Below are 21,352 nucleotides of genomic sequence, written 5' to 3' on the forward strand. Positions count from 1 at the left end.
TTCTAAGTTAATTACTTAAGTAGTAATTAGTACACAATATGCAAGAAAAATAACGTAATCCTCACATACAGGGTGCTCTCTGTACGACTATTACAAAATCCATGTGTGACCCAGTGTGCATGTATCTTCTTAGACCATGCTTTGGGAGCCTGCTTAAGGCCATACAAAGCTTTCCATAACCTGCACCCTTTGTCTTCTTGACCCTTCTGAACAAAACCGTAAGGCTGGGATACATAGGCCTGCTCATAAAAATTATTGTTCAAGAAGGTGGTTTTGATGTCCAACTAATTCACATTCCAACCATGATGTGCTACCATAGCAATGATACACTTGATGGTGGTAATACGAGAAGTGGGAGCAAAGGTCTCATCATAATCTATGCCTTTCTGTTGTACATAGCCCTTTGTCACAAGTTTGTCTTTATAGCGATCAATGCTACCATATAGACCCACTTCAAAGTTCATACCAATAGCTTTCTTGCCGAAAGGCAAGTCAGCTAGATTCCAAGTGCCATTCTTCAAAATGGAATCATATTCTTGCTACATGGTGTGCATCCAATTTTGATCCTTTTGTGCTTCATTACACGAAACAGGCTCTTCTTCATCGCACAAGTTGCTCATAAGAGCATGATCACCTAGATGCATGTCAAGGACTAGCATGTGTTCGAGCCACTACATTGCTGTTTCATAAAGTTTGCAACAGCCAACGAGGCACTGATTTAGCTTGTCGAATTGCTATTCTCTCTTCTTCCACTGCATCATCTATGTCTTCCTGACCAATGGGCTCAACATTAGGCATAGATTTTCGGCACGTACAGGCTGATTTCCAGCCATAGGCTGTGTCCAAATACCCAACACCTGGAATGTGTGTAATGTACAAGGGGAGGACAGTATCAACCATATCTTGTGAGCCAAGAGTTGGCTGTCTTTTACATTCAAAGATGAATGCTCCACAAAGACCACGTCTCGATTAACCATAATCCTTTGTGAAGCAAGATGGTAGAGTTGATACCCTTTACTTTTCAAACTATAGCCCACAAAAATGCACTTCATTGCCTTGTCATCAAGCTTAGAGTGGTGTTGCTTAGGCACAAGAGCATAAGCCAGTTGTTCAAAGACACATATGAGCCATTGATGGCTTTCTATCATGCCATGATAGTCTGCAAGGCTTTTGTTGGACCCCTGTTAAGTACATATGTTGCACACATACAGCTTCCATCCAAAAACCTGTGAGGCAAACTTGGCCTTTAACCATCTCCATGAGAGACCTATCTTTTCTTTCCGATATACCATTCTATTGAGGTAAATATGGCACGGTACATTGGTGTTGAATGCCTCTTTTAGACAAGTATGCATTGAATTCTTTGGACATGGACTCCCCCCCTCTATCTGTACATAAGAGTTTGCACTTTGCGTCACGACACATTTTCAGCCATGTGATGAAAGTGCTTGACCTCTGATTCTTGCTTCACAGCATAGACCCAGTTAAATTTGGAAAGGTAATCAATGAACATTACAAAATAGAGGTAACCACCAATAGATGGTGTCCCCATTGGACCACATACATCACTACGTATGAGCTGTAATTTCCAGGCAACCCTCACTAAACCGTCTTTGCGGAAAGGTGTCCAATGCATTTTGCTTAATATGCAACCCTCACATACATGCTTGATGGGTGCATCAAGTGGTGGCAAAGCAGATACTATATCATGCCTTTGAAGGTGTAGGAGACTACCAAAGTTCAAATGACCAAACCGAGCATGCCATAGCTCTGCATCTGTCATACTAGATGTGGCAGCAACGGCAAGGGCATCATGTGCAACACTCTCATATACATCGAGCTTGTAGAGGCCATGACACAAAGTTCCAAATGCAAGAATAATATTTCCATCATTGCTATCATGTAGAATGCATTTGTCATCAACAAAACGGATCACAAGGTCGGACCCATTTGCCATAGTACCATATACTTGCATGATGGTAAGCTTGAGGCAACAAAAGAAGTGCCTCTTTAGTCCGAATATACTCCTGTTTACAACCGAATCAAAAGAAAAGCATCCAATTGATCAACGTTAGAATGCCAATATACCTAAGCTTGAAGTTATTTGAAAAAGTTGTCACATGTTTTGAGGAGTACAATGTAAAGAAGAGAAAATTGTAGTGTCTCATTTGTAGGTGCCCTGGGCATAGGCCTTTTTCACCCGAGTTATTTCTTGGGCAAAAAGCTTGACTTTACATACATACCTAGCTCGGCTTTACACACACGCGCACACATGCATGCACATGGCACATCCGCATGCGCCCACAAAAAAGGGAACAAGCTTGACTTTACATACAAATATACATACTTCTATACTTCCAACTGTCAATTGCATGGCAAGAAACATGACCCCGCACAGACACACTCATGCATGCATGGAGTTCATAAGAGTGAAGCTTGGATTCAAGGATAAGAGGAAAACTAACTCTGTTTCAGTGGTATTTTTCAGGTAACAAAAGATTCTTTCGGGAAAGATGGTTATTTCAAGACGGGGGATTCTGTCACAATTGACAAAGATGGATATTATATAATCCTTGGAAGTACGGGTTATTTGAAAGGAGTGTTTCAGCATGGTTGCACACACACGCACACACATGCCTGTGCAGAAACATAATTTACATTTACTGTGACATCTCATATTTTGCAGGGAGTAGTGTTGATATATTGAAAGTAGGTGGCTACAAGCTATCCGCTTTGGAAATTGAAGCTGTTCTGCTGGATGTAGGTGGCCTTCTTCTTCCGGTTTCGTCTGCCTTTGATTTGTGAATAGCTTTGAAATAATGCTGATACATATAACTTCTTCTTGTGTAGCAGCATCCTGCCATCTCAGAGTGTGTAGTTCTGGGGTTGCCAGATGAATTTTATGGTGAGATTATCTGTGCCGTTGTGGTTTTTGATGAACAAGCAAAATCTGAAGGAACAATCCTTGATTTACCGCAGCTCCAACTATGGGCAAAGGAGAGATTGGCACCTTATAAAGTGAGTTTTCCTACCATTCTTCCTCCTCTTCGGCTTTCATTATTCAAGTATTCATTGTAATTGTAGGGCACACGTGCACACATGCGCATGCAGATGCCTCCACGCACGTGCACTCATAGAATGCATCCTGAGCATAGGGTTAGTCACGATCAAACCCTCTCAAGTTAAACACACACAGATAATCCAAATTGGAATCGGCAGGCTCAGGCTCACCAACTAATAATAGATCCTGTACATTGGATCACCCTGAGCATAGGGATCAAAGCTCTCATCCATTAGGACCATACTAGTCTGTCAAGCCCTGGTGTCCCATACCACCAGGACCCGTTCTAAAGGGCCATCGGCAGACCATATGCATCACTATGGACTCAGAGGAGTGGGGTATTGACCATCATATCACAAGGCCACAACAATACAATAGCCCACTCATCACAGAACTGTCACTTATATAGATTTTTCCAAGAAAAGCTATACTTAATGGAAAATAAGTCACTTATGCCTTGACCCTTATAATCAGGGTGCTTTTCTTAATCCCTGGCCCCCTAGCCACTTGATTAGGTCGACTAACCCTAAGTTTAGCATCAGGTACATAACAACAGTTGTGTATGAACCATAGTCACAACGCAATGCTGTCCGGAACGGGAACGGGAACTCCACGTCAACATATATATATATATATATATATATATATATATATAAAGCTATTGATCTTTCATTTAAAACATGACAATATGAGACTTGATGATTGAAATTTGAGGGAGAAGAAGATGAAAGATCATATATATATATATATATATATATATATATATATATATATATATATATATATATATATAAAGCTATTGATCTTTCATTTAAAACATGACAATATGAGACTTGATGATTGAAATTTGAGGGAGAAGAAGATGAAAGTGATGAGGAGGAGGAGGAACACACTACTCACTGCTGTGTACGGCGTGTGAGAAGGAATCAAGCACGGCCTGTGAACTTTGAAGGAGCTGGAGTCTCTGTTCAATCCCAGGGAGGGGCGGCCAACACACATAAAATAGCAGCCTGTTTTTTTTCATTCAACCCTTATCAACAGGGCAAGTACCCGTTTGAAGGTAGTTTAGTACCTTAGGTACTATATTAGGTACCTTGGTACCATAAATTGCAACATGACGGCCGTTGCATGCCAGGCCGTCACATGGAACGGCCATTGCAGAAATGGGAACGCCGTTCCTGAAATGGCACAAACCGTTCCCAAATGCATGCCAGGTCAGCAGCCGTTCCGGCTTTCCACATGAAAGGGAAATGCCGTTCTGCTGTTCGAGACCACAGGAATGCCATTTTCTTTGACTATGGTATGAACAGCTTCATAACTGTACTTAAAAAAGTTCATTTATTCTCTCTTTCTCTACAAAAACCTAAGCTAATTTTATCTATCTTTAAGAGGTGAAATTTTCTCTAATTAGATCGAGGTGAAAATCCTTATCATTGGATCAATCTGTAAGTGGGTGAAAGTCCCTGTAATTGGATCAATCCTTCAAAGGAATCGATAAAAGCATTATCATTATTGCAAGCAATATCGAAATGAGGTCTTGTGCAATGGAGTGCCTTGCCATTCTTTTAATCAAAGAGTTTCATTTTGATGTACCAAGAGTCATCATAAACTTTGTGCATAAACAAGTTTTTTTGTGGATTACATATTATATCTTATAGTTGTCAGGGGTTTGAACTCATGCTTCCTTCTGGGAAGGTGTTATTATAGCCACTCAGGCAAGGGCTTGCTGATGTGCATAAACAAGGTATACTATCTCCATACATAAAAATGACACTGTTTTTTTTTCAAGGTGGTGTTGGGGTTAAAACTTACTACTAGGGTAGGGCTGACCAGTCTGTACAACACCAACAAATTACCTTTGATACCTCTTTGCTCCATTACGTAGATGCCAAGTGATTTATGAGGATATATATTTTTGACACAAACCTTACTAGATGTTGATTGTTAGGCTCTTGTCTCATATAAACAAAGACTTGATTTGTTGTTGCCATTTCAATTCCACTGTGGGTGCCAGATTCCAACCAGGTTAGAAATTCGGGAAGCGATGCCTCGAAATGCAATGGGGAAGGTATGCAAAAATTTGAGACACGCACGCAAAGTATATGTTTATCTATATTTATATTCATAGCCTATGTATATGTGTGTATAGCCATCTATATGTGTATGTGTATATTATATACGCCCATATATGTTTATGTATAGTGTGTGTGTGTACATGCATGAATTTATGCACCTCTGTAAACTAATCAAATTTTTTGGGTCAACCCACCATTTCTCTGTAGCTTGTATGTGGTCTCTGTAACAATAATCAGTGTCTATCGTTTTACAGGTAAATAAAAAGGACTTGAAAATTTTGCTTATGGGAAGGTATTATACTTTTTCTTATCTTTTTTCCAACATTAAATAAACAAATATACAAGGAAGCAACCAATGTTTTTGGGCATGTTTTTCAGGTAAATGTAGTACAGTAGAAGGTTATAATAAAGGAGAATCAACACAAGCATGCTCAGGATGCATTCTTGTGGATGGGATGAGGTGAATCAATTCACTATAATTCCTTCTAGGCTGTGATGTTGACATTGCATTGAGATGGATGAATGCAAATCAAAGGTATGTTTACATGCAAAATCTAGTGAAGAATCTCCATGTTGCGTGTGATGGGCTTCTACTGTCTATTATTGGTTTATGGTGCGCGTCTCCTTGGTTGCTACGAGTTGTTTTAGCATCTTGGCCATTTATGTTATGAGCCTCTTAGTTGCCTACAGCACTATAAAAGACAATGGGGAATATGTATTGGAAAATGGTGAGTGCAGAGTGTCTTCAAGAGCTATCTTGTCTCTATGGAGTTGAAAGCTGGCGATTACCATGTTTACAAAGATGTAGAAAACTAAATTTTATAATTCTAGGGTTCAACAGGGGTAAGATACTGTACATGCATAAATGGCCAACTTTATAAGCATTTCTTTTATGAGAAAATGTGGCTTTACCCTCCTATCCCTTGATAGAAATTGAGATGCTTGACTACATGAGTGCTAGAGGAATCAATGGAGGAGTTTCTTGGTTGGTCAACGGTAGGGTGTTTATGTCCAGCATTAGAACTTATGCATGCATAAGTGCAGGCAAAGGTGTACTTCCTAGTTTTGGTACTGCCTCTCATGGATTTGAGCACTGACTACACATAAAACAAAATAAATTAAGTGCTAGAGAAATGGTGCTTGAACCCTTAACATAATCCTATGAGCAGAGAGAGAAATTATGCAGGAAGTCTTATGGGATTTGGCAATGGAATGAAAAGCATGAATCATTCTTTAGTCTTCTTATGTCCATACCCAAGGAATCTTGACATGGATTTTGTGCATCATGTGTGTTGTACATTATTGGGACATGGTCAAGTGATTTAACTTTTCCTTATTACCTCAAGTGAATCTGGAGCCAAAATGAAGTGAGAACTTTATATTCAATATGGGTCTTAGTAACATCTGACAAGATTTCTGTATTGAATATTTGAAACAAGAATATTCTAGGCCTTTATTTGCTTGACCACAAGATCTCATCTCACAATCTAGTGTAATTCAAATAGGCCAAATGGTTCAATCAACCTTTAAAAGTGTACACCGGTGCACACGCATGCAAGTGCACACACATACATATATAAGGCTATGTAATGTGTTTGGTATTTTAAAGGTCTCTCTCTCTCTCTCTCTCTCTCTCTCTCTCCTAGACTACATGATGTGGACAACAGGTCATAGACTTTCTATGGAACTGTAACCACCTTTTTATTACACATGATACAAGCATCCACACTTACCAAACAAGAGAAAATTTGGCATCTTGGCATGCTCTCATTACAATGAGCATAAATAAAAGTCCATTTTCTTTGCGTTTAATTGCATATGGTGCATATAGAGTTACTTCAGAGATGGATTTTAAGAGAACGTAGAGAACTATGTATATATTTGGCATGTAGATTATGAGGTGCGTAGGCGTAGGGGAGCGACTCTTCAAAAAGATAGCAGTTGAACACTCTTTACTTCTGTCTTCTCGCAAGGGATGGTTAAGGTGGATTGAGAGCCATATATCTCTTAGTTAAATAATAGGAGAGCTATGGAGGCTTGAAGACAAAAATGGCTTTGTCATTGATGGAGAGAGAGAGAGAGAGAGAGAGAGAGAGAGAGAGAGAGAATGCTTCAATTGGACTACTCGATGATGTGAACTTGTATTACTTCATTAAAGTACAATTCTTTTATAGGCTTAAAGCCTCTCTTGTATGACATCATTATTTAGGTCATCATAAGTATAATATCTAGATTTTTTAGTGAACCACTCTAATGTTGGGTTCACACACATATGCATGTTGCGCTTTTTAGAGATTGTTCACACGTCTATATGGTTGTGTAAGGCTTGTTCTCTAACACTCCCTCTCAAACGTTATCCTAGTACACACACTTCATTTGGATAAATTTGTTCCCATTGACATATTGTTGTGTTTGGTTCCTATGCAAAGTTTTCATCTTCTTTCTATGTGATATTAGTCTCTACTTTCTTATGAAAGCGATTCTTCTCATTGTGGTTGTTTATCCCACAATGTATATAAGGCTAATATGAAGAGCGATCATTCTCTGCATGATTGTTCTTACCACAAACTGAAACACTTTATACTTGAAGTAATTCTTTGTGAAGAAGGAGATGTCCCGGTCTGCATTGTGTTTTATCTTTTCTCTTCTTTTTTGATCCCTTCCAAGGTAAGATTTGCTAGGTTCTTCAGTGTGGTGATGAGGTTTTCGTAAAGCTCTACTGGCATGGACTTTATGAGTACTATAAGAGCCACGTTATTTTATCTTTAAAATTGCAATCTGGTTCATTAAGGACTTCATCTTGTTTACATGAGATCGAAGCTCTCATATGGTTGTGTTATAAAACCATAGAACTCTATTTGCAAAGAAACTTTAGTTCTTTGCTTGAGTCTTAAAAGGCTTGTCTAGCTTCTCATAGGCTTCTTTGGAGATTGGGAGAGGTGTAACATGGTGTATAAAATTATTAGAGAGGCAAGAGCTATGAGGCCAAAGGCTCTTGGATCTCTAAGCTTCCATGCTTTTTGAGTTGCATTGTCATTCTTGGAGATTTCGTCTTCCCCTTCGATGAAAGTCCAAAGGTCTTCCTCATGAGACTAAGCTAAAAGCTTAGTTTGTTAAATGTGGAAATTGTTTCCATTGAACTTGTCAATGAACATTTGGATAGCCATGGTATGCAAGAATCTGAGAAGGCGTTAACAGAGGAGAGTTCAAAGAGATAGCATTGACAATGGTTGATATGATTTGTGGACACATTAAGGGTTTACCCTTTTTAAAAGTCTTTTAACCTTATTTTGTGACACGGAGTGAGCTTGCAACCTTGGCCAAGGAGCATCGGTCATTTCTTAGTTAAGAAGTTGTCTAATATTTTGGTTTAGAAGTTTAATATTTTTTGTCTTTGTCACAATAGCATTTATGGGATGATTTATCGTTAATTGTATGCGGTGTAATTTTTTGGTCTCATGGGCCATTCCGATCTTTAACAAACATGAATGTCTTTCTTTTCTTCTTATACATCATGTAAAGTTCAAGGATTATATGAGAAGCAAGATGTTGTGTGGAGAAAGGATTAGGGATAATCGCGCCATGTTCCACTCTCATCTTTCAAATATACTGTTTGTGGTGGATGAGGAGGTAAGACATGCAATACATACGAGTAAAATCCAAGAAAGGAGTTCATTTGGATTTCGTTGTTGTATGCTACTTCCCCTTAGAAGATCACCATACATTACCTTTTCCTCCTCTCTACAAATACATTTTAGACTTCTCACAGTCAAGGATATGCCATGCTGTTAGGAATTTCAATTCTAATTATGCTAAAACTTGTAAATTACACTGATTGAGGAGGATGTGACCGAGTCCCTAGATTTTGATGAAATTGGGATTGGTAGCATGCCAATAAACAAGGAAATGTTGTTGTGTATGGCCTCATGCAAGGACGGCTTCTGGATCAATTATTTACAGTGTGACACCCCAGGAGATCCTACATACTTTCCACTTGTTGATGGAGGTCTAACATTGCTTCTAACAAGTACTAATCCATTTGAGACATGATAAGTTCCCCATGAAGATCATACATAAGAATCAAACACAAAGGATAAGTTGAAACAAAGCATGGATTCCAATTGGGCATGAAGGATTGAAAAGCCTTAGTTACATTGTCATTACATAGATCACAAGCTCAACCAAAGACCTACCTAATCATCCACGTCACATATCCATGTGGCTCAAATAATGAAAGTAATTATATATTTTCTTATGACCACTTAATAGACTAGGGTGTATTCAATACAAATATACAAGGCTTTAGATCTTGCTAACATGTGCACATAGAATCAAAATATGGACAAATGTTGATAAATGTCGATGTAGAGTATACCCAAGCAAATATTTGTATTTAATATAAATATACAAGGCTTTAAATCTTTCTATCATATAGAAATACACTATGGACAAATGTCGATAAAGCATCATGTTATGAAGAGCACATCATCTATATCAAGAAGTCTTTAGGGAATCTAAATAAAAAATAATTCTTCAAGGTTCCTAGCCATCCCACATGAGATCTTCTACTTTTGGACCTTCTGTCGCTAATATGAGAGATCCTATTAAGAAAGGGCACATGGAAGAGAAAGGATCACGAGGGGTTCTAAATAGAGTTTTGAAATATGAGTGATGCTATTAAGCAAGTGCACATGGAAGAGAAAAGGATTGTGAAAGGTTCTAACAAGCTGATTGTTATAGGCCTATAGTTAGCCTAGCATTTCAGTGAAGAAATCTATCAAGTTTTTTTTCACACTTGGTCTTGGAGCACTCATTATCATCTCTATAAATAAGTTAACAGCCCAATGGAGCCAAGGAACTACAGCACTTCCAAGTTGAGACTCAAAGGCTAGGTGTATAAAATAGCACAATGGTGAGCTCAATTTTTGAAACATATGATTTGTAGACTCAACTACTTGAGTTTTTATCATATTTATGTTTAGGAAAATTGTTGAAGAGGCACATACTAGATCTAAGAAAGTTTGCTAATATTTATAATTATCGAGTATTAGCCATAATGTCATGGAAGAAACATTTTGACTAGCTTCAAGAGCTTGTTTTTCCAAAATAAAAAAAGCATTGCAATGAGAATTTATTAGAAGGTGTTTGGTTCCGTTTGTTGTGTTACCATGGATTAAATCAAAGTCCACTCTTATCATCTTAGATATGAAGAGATCCTTTTGGTATTTTCAAGCTGTGTGAGGTTGGGAAAATGGAGTTGAGGGAGCATTCTCTTTGTAGGTGCCATCTCTAGTATGTTATTTAAGAAAGAGACCATTGCCTTCTTTGAGAGATTTCCTTTTGTCACAATTCATTTACTACATAGACCATAGAGATGTCTAAGCCTTTTTTCTTCTTGAGATGAGGCCCTCAAGTGCATTGAGTTGTTTCTACAACTCCTCCACTAATGATAAAATTAGAACAATGTCCACTAAAAGATCCAACCCTAAATTTGTGATCCAATTTATGAAAGGATAGATGCAAGGGATCACTTGCTGAGCACTAGAGAGATTGATGGTCATCTAGAGAGACTTCTATTCTCAATCTACAATACCATGGATAACCATAGGAAGAAAACCAACGAAGATCGTGCTCTTGATACACACATCACTTGAAGACATCGTGCGTTGTTTTTTCGACCTATGTCGCCACGCACTTCAATTATATCATTTTGCCAACACATTCCTTTTTATTTTTTATTTTTGGCACCTAATTGAAGTTGCAAAAGCAATAAATAATAGCATCATAAATTTTACCTTCCAAGACACATAAACTCTAAGACCCTCATAATTTCAAGCAACAAAAAAAATGGCGGTTCCTAGGCTTTCAATTCACTTCACAAAATGTATGCTGCGTGTGTTCTCATGCACATATTTTGCCACATCCTACAAATGACAAAGTCATCCACACTAATAGCTTCAAACTTGGAGAGACAGCAAGGTGAAAACTTCATAATAGCACGTCCTAAAATAGATCAAGAAATTTACCCAAACACAACAATTATCTAGGGCTAAGTAAAAACTCCTCTAAAACCAACTCTACTAAATCAACTCTCGGAAGCTTGGTTGTCAACAAGGGGACACTAAAACTAGTGCGCTTCACTGCAAAAGCCTACTAGTAGTAGCCTTTGCATATGTAGGTAATATCCTATATTTAAGTTTATATTTCGTTAACCATTCCATTGATTAGCATGGTTTCACGTGCTCGACCTATCGTAAGGTGCTTTGTCATTTTACCCCTGCTCAAACATATACTTAACTTTTGTAAGACATTGCTACAGTATATAAAGTAGCATTACCATGCGTTTAATGTCAAATAGAGAAAGTCAGAGGACTAAGTGTACATAGTTGCTTAAGATTAGTAATAGAGGTCATACCATTTTTAAGTTTGGCTAGCCTAGTGAAAAAATTAATCACTTGTATACAAGTCATTTTTAACAATAAGAAATACACAATCATTCCCTTGCAATAGTTTACTTGTGAGCTCTCCTTCTTCCCTCTTTTTACTTGTTTGTATGCTTCTGAATTCATGTTTGCTAGATGGATGCATGCTTGAATAGGTTTGATTGTAGGTTTCCCTCTTCTTCTCTTGCTTTTTGTGAGAGATAACTATCATGAAGGACCATCTCTTCTTGCCTCCATCTAGGCATTGAGAGCTCTTCCTTCACCCCTTTGGTGAAGGAGCATTCTGGTGTGACAACGGAGTTAGGACATGAGATAGACAAGCTAACGCACCCACATTAGAAATTTCTTGGTGATTTACATGAAATTGGAACTCAAGAGTTCATTGCTTTGATCAAAGAATTAGCTTAGCAATTGTGATTAGAAGTGGAATCCACTTTGAAAAACATGAGCATTGAGCTCCATTAGAATTAATTAAAGTGGGATTGACAATTTTTGTTCATGCATTTCATAATTTGTTCATGCATTTGTTGAAATTGGAGAGTAGAAGCATGCTTAATTAGGATTAGAAACATTAATCACACTCCATCAAGTCCAGAAAATTCAAAAAAAAACCAAAAACTAGACCAAACCAGCTCTTGGCGGGTAGGAGACGTGAGCTTATAGTCTTGTGCAAAAGACATGAATTTGGATATATGAGCCTGTAGATGTGAGCATGGAAATGTGAGCCATGAGTCTGGATAGTGAACTTGTACACATGAGAGTGGGGGTATAGTACGGTCTAAAAGACCTGACACACCCACTAGAAGATTTTCTTGTCATACAATCTATCCTAAAAGCAATAAATTTTAAGGGAAATTCTTGTCCTTTGTAATTATTGGAGAATTGAGTATACTTATTACTTAAGTACACAAAAGCTATCATACGTCCAGTTTCTAGATTTTTGTGTCTCAGGTCGGCTCATTTCATACAAGAGAAAGAGAAGTAGGTGAGCCAAGGTCATACAAACTTAGGCATGAGCTTATAGATGTGAACCTAGACACATGAGCCAAGAGACGTGAGCCCAATCACATGAACTTGCCAGGAGCATACATAAACCTATAGATGTGAGCTTGGAGATAAGAGTCTTGAGGCGTAAACCTCAACATGTGAGCTAACGAACATGAACCAAGAGATGTGAACCTGCATATATGAGCCAAGAGATGTGAGCCTATAGATGCGAGTCCAGACATGCGAACCTACAAACGTGAGGCTAGAGACGTAAGTCTAGAGGCATGAACCTACATATGTGAGTCTAGGAAAAAAGAAAAAAACAACTACAATAACAACTTAAAAAAAAACTTTTCTCAAGCCATTCTCAAACTTGATCCAAAAACACATGGGACATTTAATGTGAACCCCCTAATCTAGACTATAAAATTAATTGCAACCATCAAACCAGATAATACACTTAATTACAACTATCAAACCAGACAATATTGTTAATTGCAACCATCAAACGAAACAATACAAATAATTACAACCATCAAACTAGACAATATAGATAATTTTAACCATCAAACCAGACCTCCTCAAACCCACCAAGCCTTTGATCCTAGCAAGCGACCAATGCTTATCTGAGGGCTTTGTTCAGAAGGCTAGACTCCTCCGAATCCACCTCAAGAAAGGAGATTTAGGAGAAAATGAGCCAATGAAACATAGAAATGAGTGGATGAATAGCAAAACCCCTAGAAACAAGAGCTGCCATAGTTCTTCAAACTACGGATGATTCACCAACTGGCTCTATAAATACGTCTTAAATTTTATGAAGAAGGTGTTCAACCATCCTATTTTTGGGTACAGCTCCAGTGAAGGAGTGAGAAAAGGACACGGAACCTTAAGGGTTTCTCCCATTGGAAGCGATCAAACCATGTGAGATACAACAATGTCCTTAGCCGCAACAAGCTTGAAGACTCAAGGCCAGCTGGTCGGCCAAGGACAAGTGCCATTAGAAACAACATCGTCCAACCCCATAGCACAAGAAATCATGTACCCTGAAATAGAGGGTTTGGTGCAACCAACTCTTTATGTTCTCTTGCCACATGAATATGCATAAGACATACTAAGACATGGAATTTGAAATGGGAAGGGAGGTTGTGACCAACATAGCACCTAGAAGCTTAGAGCTAGGCTAAACCAAGCCAATCCACATCTCAAGGATGATGACCAAATTTAATGGAACTGGAGATCCCATTTAGTACCTAGAGAAGTTTGATCATATTTGTGAGGCTATGGATTAGATCGATGATCTCACCAAGATTTTCTCATTCCAACGTTGTCTTGAAGGCAAAGCGGGCTAGTGGTTTAGATCACTAAACCCACTCGAAAAGACGAGCTACGAGGTCTTGAGATAGAATTTCATTAGTGGGATTCTCATCCAATGGAGCCAGATGGAGCCCTATTGCACAAATATATAGCTTCAAGCAAGAGGAGGGAGAAATGATGGGGGACTACATTGCTAGAACCAAGTATCTCTACCTGAGATGTATTACCCTTGTGAGACTAGATGGCTTATCGCTCAGCAATCAATTTATGGCCGGTCTCAAAAGTAAGAGGCTTAATGACCATCTCTATAGATCTATGTACTACATCTTTAATGAGTATTACCCGGAGGCAATAGACCAAGTAAATAACTTGCAAGACAAGGATGTTGTCACCCAAACTAAGAAATATGGGACACGTCATCCAAAGCCTCAAGAGTTAAGGGTGCCCAACCAACATCAGCTAGAGTCCTAGTCAAGGACATGAGCATGGATGAGCTGGTAGAGAATTTACCAAATCGTTTAGGCAAATAGTAGTAGGGACCAGCACAAGGGTAACCTTAAGGCGCCACCCAACCCTAGCCAACAACACCTCAAGTAGGACACCTCCATTTATTTCCATAAAGAGATATGGTTTGGTGTGCAATTTGCTATAGAAATTAAATAAGAATAGAGTGTCCCCACCAATGCTAAAGGCCTAGATGACAATAGTATTGTGCTCATTGCAGGTGCCATGATGGGAAACCATGACATGGCTCATTATTAGTACCAAAAGGAAACCTAACATGTTGGACTCCGGCAGATGCTTTCCATCATGCCAAAGGAAACCGTTATCCCACTAGTTACTCACAACCTCAAGTGCCTACATATTAAAACCCTTTACCAGGAGGTATGTCTAGACCTCCCCAATTACCATACCCACTGTTTCTTGTTGATTTCCCTCGTAATAACAGAACGGCAAGACAGCAATTTGTGGTGACAGACCAGTTAGGCAATGCCGTGGGAGATGGGCAGTCACCCACCAGAGTTTTTGGGTACGAACACCAACTCTCAAATAGTCATGGTGGGTACACACAAAACACCACTCTAATGTGCAAGCCTTCACTCTCACTCTACATCTATCCACTAACTATCTCACTCACTCTCTCATACATAGATAACAAGTTCAATAGAATAGAGACACTGCAGACTTGATGCACATAATGTAGAGAACAACTCAGAACAATGATGAAATGGCAAGCTTGCTCTTAGTTATATTCCGGAAGCATTTTAGACTAATACAGAGCAACTGCCCATTATAGACTAACATTTCCTGAGTACTAACACTATAACAAGCTTCATGACACAACTGTCAACTATTAGTTGAGAGCATACAACGATTGCACCCTTTATACATTCCATCCATCTGAGTATCTATCTCTTTTCCTGCCAAACATTGCATTAACCCTCATCACTATCTATAGAGACCAGTTGCCCTTTTACGCTGAGTCTTCTTGTTCTTGACACAACGGCTCTCTGGTGGTTACAGTTTTTCACCTCCACACGTGATACCGAGGTGGTGCTTATGATGTGGGGAGTGAGTTGTCGGTGCCTTCTGCCACCACTGAGCTGTTGGGCACAACACCTGGCACGCTTGGTGCTTGAGCTTCTACTCATGAATCCGTTTCCCTGACAAATTTCTCTTTGAATCTTATGAACATCTCTGGGGGAGTATGGTCCGGGATGTATATGTCATCTCAGTAGGTGGTGTGCTTCTACATCCTCTTTAGTTTTTTTGCATGCTCTTCTTAGTAGCAACCCAGATCCCTGCTATCGGTTCGTGGTGTCTTTTGATCAAAAACTTTTATCACCGGGTCTGAGTGGGGTTTACCCTAGTATTTTCTTTTTTGCCATTGGTATCAGCCTCCACTCAACCTGTACAGCTTCTTCATACTCTGCTGGATTATCTGTAGGTGAGCTTTGTACCTTTTCCACTTCTGGGTTCTCCGGTACCCCACTTCTAGACATTGACACTTGAGGGTGGTTGCATTCTAGGTGGGAGCATTCTCCTTCCCCCCCCGGGCGTCTGGGAGAACAAGAATTGTGAGCATGGGTGTTCCGAGGGAAGAGGTTTCCTGGTAAGCATTGACCTTATTCTCTCTACATTCTGGAAATATGGTGTCAGTTCTTTGTTGGCACTCGCAGCTTAGAGAACATCACATGTGAGGCTTCAAAAAATGGGTTGTCCAAGCTGGCTCACGGAGCTACTGAGCTATTGACCAATTGATATTTGAGGTGCTCATTCTCTTTGTGCAGGGCTTGGTTGATGCCATTCAATTTCTGGATCTCAACCAGTAGCTCTCCTCTTTCCTTTCTGGGATCTCCGGGTGATAGCATTGTTGTGCTCTCAGTGGCTAACTCAGTATCATTGGTCTTTACCTTTGTTAATTCTGCTTGAAGTCTAGTCGCTTCTTCCTTTGCTTCTCTAAGCTCTATTTTCCATTGTAGTCTTGTCTTCTGGGTCTGCTGCACCCTTTTTATCTGCTTTGCCTCCTCTATTTGCATTTGGAGGTCGGCTCTATAACTTTCCCAATCTCTGAGGCCTTCTTCTCTGAGCTCATTCTCATTTTCTATGCAGTGCTGCATTTCTAATTCCAGTGCATTCAGCTCATTGATGGTGTCTATTTCAAATTTAATACTCCTTTCAAGCCTTTGTTTGTACTCCTTTGCCTGATCTTTGGCCTTATCTCTGTCTTGGAGGGCTTCTCTCAATATATCTGCATATTCTCTAGAGGGTGTGACGTCTTGCAACACCTTATTTCTTTCACCTAACTTCTTTGCCTCCTTTTCCCAGTGTTTTGCCTTCCAAGTGGTGGCCTTCAGTGCTTGTGCCAGATTATGGTCCTCATTTTCCGCTTGCTTTCCTTTTCTTGAAGTGCTTGTTTTGGGGGACTCTTGGCCTATTGGCTGTTGTTTGCTGGTGATGTTGCTATTGCTGCTACGGCGACTGCTGTTGTTGTTGTTGTGGCTCCTTGTCTGCATCATCATCTTTATCCAAGTCATGAATGACATGTTGCAATTTGCAAGATATGTGTTCCTGAATTTCTATTAGGGCTTGCAGTGCCTGATCCCAGACCTTACTGAGTCTGGCCTTTGCTATTTTTATTACTGTTGCTTTGGCATCTAGCGGTAGGCATAAAGCTTCTTCTTTGTTTTGGTCTTTCAGGGCTTGGGCTTTTGCTTGTGCTATAGCAATCGCTGCTGTGCTATCTAGCACTTCGTCCTTCAGTCCTTGTATAGTATCATCCCAAACCTTTGCTAGCTTTATTACTTCTGCTAATTCTGCACAGAGCTTCTCCACCTGAGCTTGGAGCAGGTACCTTTTGCTGATGAGGGCTCTAATTTTCCCCTCATTCAGTTCCTTTTGTTGCACTAGGGCCCTCTCTGCCATGGCAATCTTTTTTTGCATCTCCTTGTTTTGTTGTGCCATCATTGGTGACTTGCTTTCTTACTCTTTGGCTTTAGCCTTGGCGTTAACTGGCATTCCATGTTGTTTATGATTCCGGGCACACATGTTGTTGATTGTGCTCCGGGCCTTTTTCTCATACTCCTCCATAGACGAAAGAGCCTGTGAGAGGATGTTCTTGGCTACAGTAATCATCTCTTTGTTAATATGCAACTGCGGGCTGGGAAGTCCTGCTTCAAACTCTCCGGGTAGCTTGAAGTTGTGGCTTGGTCCTTCCTGTACCTTCTATGCTAGATTTTCTACCCAAGGCTGCAGTTTTACTGGAATAATCACTTTTCTTATGGGCAGTTTCTCCTTTTGAGCTTCTTCTTTCTTTTTTTGTTGTTCTCCTTCTTTCCTTTTTTTCTCTTCTTCCTCCTTTCTTCTCTTTTCTTCTTCTTCCCTCTTCTTTTCCTCTTCTTCAATCTTCTTCTTCCTTTCTTCCGTCGGCTTCCTGCTTCTGTCTTTCCTTCAGCTCCCTTTTTCTTTCTTCTTCTGCCCTTTGTTTCTTGACCTCTTTTGGGTCAGGCAGCATCTCTTCATCTACTTTATGTTTCCTCTTCTTGCTGGCTTTCTGAGAAATCTTTTGCCATTCCTCCTCATCATCTATGTCATCATCAAATGAACTGAAAGTGACCTTGGCAGCTTTCGAGGATCCTCCAGCTTCCTTATGTTGATGTCTAACATGGACATCTCTTGTCCAGTGATCCATCGACATGGCAGCCCGAGAAATTTCTCGTAGGTGCGCATGTATTGCTATGGGCTATTTCTCCTTAGCCCAAGTGGCTGCTCTCTTTGCCAGATTTTATTTGTAGATGGCGGCCCAATTTATTTTTTCTCTCGCCTCTGTTGCTCTGAGAAGTTTGTAGTTCTTGTTGGACATACCCGTTGTCTTGCCCATGAACATGATGTTTTTGCAAGAAAAATGTGAACTGTTCCCGTCAGGGTTTATCCGCGTCCACCTGATGCATGTTTCTAGTCTTTGGAATTTCTTCTTCCACCCTCGACTTCAGATTTGTGTCCATCGCACCATCCATTGGTAATCCCAGTGCATGATGCACTGCAAGCTCAGAAACTTTTATGGTCTCCTTTCCCCCTATATGAAATGTGTTTGTATCCAAAAACTGATTTATCAGTTTCCCTCCATCGTCGGGGTCTTGCAGTTCTTCCCACTCGTGCTTTGGACAGTAGTTTTTCAAACCCACACTTCCTTGTCCACTCTTGATGCACTTTCTTAATGATGTTGTAACACCTATCCTCCATGTAGTTGCTTATGCCGTCATCGTGCCTTTTTGAGTTGTTGATGTGGATCGGGCTGGCACACACTTGGTCACTTGCTTTTTTACTGTCTTGGCTTTGATTGGTTACAGAGGTCTGAGGTTTTGCGGTCTAGCCACTTGCGGACTGGCCATCCTTTCGTGGCTTTATGGTCTTTTGAATTTTCCACATCCACCTCCACTAGTGAGATCACGCCACAACATATGCTGTGAACCAGCTCATGGTCTTCCACTTCTGCTTCTTTCGGTGTAATCATTGCCATAGGGTGGCCTTAGTATTTTCTCATCCTGAAGCCATTTATTGTCTTTGGAAAAGGTGTACCATCCAAGTTTTCTAAGGTAAAGGCATTCTGGGGCTGATCGGGTCTTTCACTACTATGAATGGTTCGATCCACGGGTTTTTGAATTTTCTGGGGTGAGGTCCCAGCTTGGAATTGTAGACCAATACAAGATCTCCTTTCTCAAAAATCACGTGCTTAAGATGCCTATCAATACAAGATCTCCTTTCTCAAAAATCACGTGCTTGAGATGCCTATCAGTTCAAGCCTTTCTTCTTCACTGCACTATCTTCGCCTTTCTTCCTCTAAGGCTAAGAGTTCCTGTATTATTGTGGTCTCCCCAAGATTCTTCCATTGGAAGCTTCTCTTGAATGGCCACTCTCAGACTGGGTACCATGAATTCCATGGGCATAATTGCATCCAACCCATAAACCAGCTTGAATGGTGTTTGCTTAATTGAGACTTTGTAGGTTGTGCAGAATGCCCATAATAGGGCGGCATCCACCTTGTGGTCCCAATCATTTTCGTTATCATTTATAATTTTCTTTAGAATCTTGGTCAGGACCTTGTTGGTTGATTGCGCCTCACCATTGCACTGTGGGTAGTGTGAGGTTGATCAGATATCTCTCCATCAACCCTTTCATTACTTTGTTCATGAAATGTGTGCCTTGGTCACTGACTATTTCCATTGGCAATCCATACCTAGCAATAATGTCCTTGAAGAGGAACTTCACTCCCTCTTCTGCTACGGAGTTGCTCTTTACAGCTCTAGCTTCCGGCCACTTTGGTAAAAGAGTCAGTAGCTACAATGATGTACTTACATCTGCTGCTTTTTTTGTGGGTGTCTTAATTGGTCCAACAGAATCCAATCCCCACTTCATGAATGAAGATAGCGGCAGTATAGTTGAGATGGGAAATCTATCAGAATATCCGGGTTGACCCATTCACTGATAGACATCATAGCTCTTTGCTTCACTGTGTTGGCATCCATTATGACAATTGGCCACCACAGGCCTGCTTGCAAAAATTTTCAGGCTGTTATTTCTCCGCCCATGTGTCCTCTGTTGATCCCACAGTGTGCTTCTCTTAACATGGCTTGATGCTCATGATCTGGGACACATCTGCGTAAAATCTGGTCTAGCCTCTTTTGTAGAGTAGCCTAGTAATCATGGTGAAATTTCTTCTTCTTAAGGCAATTCTCTTTTTCTTGTCAGCGGTGTATCCTTCCAGAAAAGTCCCATCTTTGTGAAATTGCATCATGTCATAATACAAGTTTTCTTCCACTTTAGTTGTGCTGCTACTGTGAATAAGTTAATGTTTGAGAGTTAATCTTCTACACCCCCCAAGGCAGGTTCTTTGGAATCTAGTTTGGACAAAAACTCTTCCACTGCATTTTCTTTTTAGGGTGTGTGTTGGATGGTGAACTCAAATTCTTGAAGTAGGAGCATCTATCTTGCCATTTTTCCCACCAGAAAAGCTTTGTTCACCAGATAAATGAGAGCTTGATGGTCCACATGGAAAACAAATTTGTTTCCCAAGAGATAGTGCTGAAACTTGTTTACAGCATAGATCATTGAAAGGGCTTCTCATTTTGTTATGCTGTAGTTCCTTTCCACCCTTGTGAGGGCTTTGTTGGCATAATGCATGGGTTGCATATAACCTATTTGTTTTTCCTGCATTAGTGTGTTTCCCACTGCTTTGTTTGAAGCATCTACATAAACATGGAACATTAAATTCCATTCCAGGTTGATCATCACTGGTGTGGATGACACCATGCTTTTCAGCCAATGGAATGCCTTCTGACATTCCAGACTCTATTTATACTTTGCATCCTTATTGGTAAGTGTATATAATGGGTAAGCTACATGTGCTAGGTACTTCAAAAATCTCGCATGCCACTTTATCTTGCCAAGGAATCTTTCAAGTTGCTTAATGTTCTGGGGAGCAGATATTTTGGATATGGCCTCCCCCTTAGATGGACCTATAACCAATCCTTGGGCTGACACAACGTGTCCTAACAATGTTCTGGATTTTACTGTAAAAGCACACTTGGCCATATTCAACTTTAGCCTTGTATCTCTGCACCTCTGCAAACATAGCCTTAAATGATAGATGTGCTTTGGCCTTATCTCCGGACACATTGAAATCATCCACAAAAGCTTTCTTGAAGTCTGTCAGATAGTCATAGAAAATCTCTTGTACTATTTTTTGGAAGGTGGCAGGTGCATTTTTCAAGCTAAACATCATAACAATTGCCACAAAGAAACCCCATTCGATGATGAATGTGGTCTTCTCTCTGTCTTCTAGAGACATCTTCACTTGGTTGTATCCGTTGAATCCATCTAAAAAGGAGTACATCTCCGTTCCGACTACCTTATCCAGCAAGGAGTCCGTGAATGGAAGTGGAAAGGGATCTGAGTTAGCTGCGGGGGCATTC

At 40.0% G+C, this 21,352-nt stretch overlaps 1 protein-coding gene across 10 annotated transcripts in view; it reads left to right on the forward strand.

Annotated features, from left to right (window-relative positions):
- The window catches only part of LOC147613089 (putative CoA ligase CCL8), an 83,775-nt gene extending 77,706 nt beyond the window's left edge, over positions 1-6,069 (forward strand). For 2 of the 10 annotated variants that reach the window (XM_086782396.1, XM_086782392.1), the window contains exons 12-17: positions 2,489-2,579; positions 2,687-2,760; positions 2,854-3,018; positions 5,076-5,129; positions 5,391-5,428; positions 5,515-6,069. In XM_086782396.1, the coding sequence (XP_086638522.1) occupies positions 2,489-2,579; positions 2,687-2,760; positions 2,854-3,018; positions 5,076-5,129; positions 5,391-5,428; positions 5,515-5,518 (426 nt within the window). In that variant the 3' untranslated portion in view covers positions 5,519-6,069. Of the gene's footprint in view, positions 1-2,488; positions 2,580-2,686; positions 2,761-2,853; positions 3,152-4,719; positions 4,899-5,075; positions 5,130-5,390; positions 5,429-5,514 lie in introns of those variants that run through there. The other 8 variants (XR_015263359.1, XR_015263360.1, XR_015263358.1 and 5 more) reach the window with 8 other exon arrangements.
- The last annotated feature ends 15,283 nt before the right edge of the window (positions 6,070-21,352 follow it).

The sequence above is a fragment of the Cibotium barometz genome, chromosome 44 (genome assembly GCF_041138505.1).
Source record: "Cibotium barometz isolate CiBa-2024 chromosome 44, ASM4113850v1, whole genome shotgun sequence".
Taxonomy (NCBI): Eukaryota; Viridiplantae; Streptophyta; class Polypodiopsida; order Cyatheales; family Cibotiaceae; genus Cibotium; species Cibotium barometz.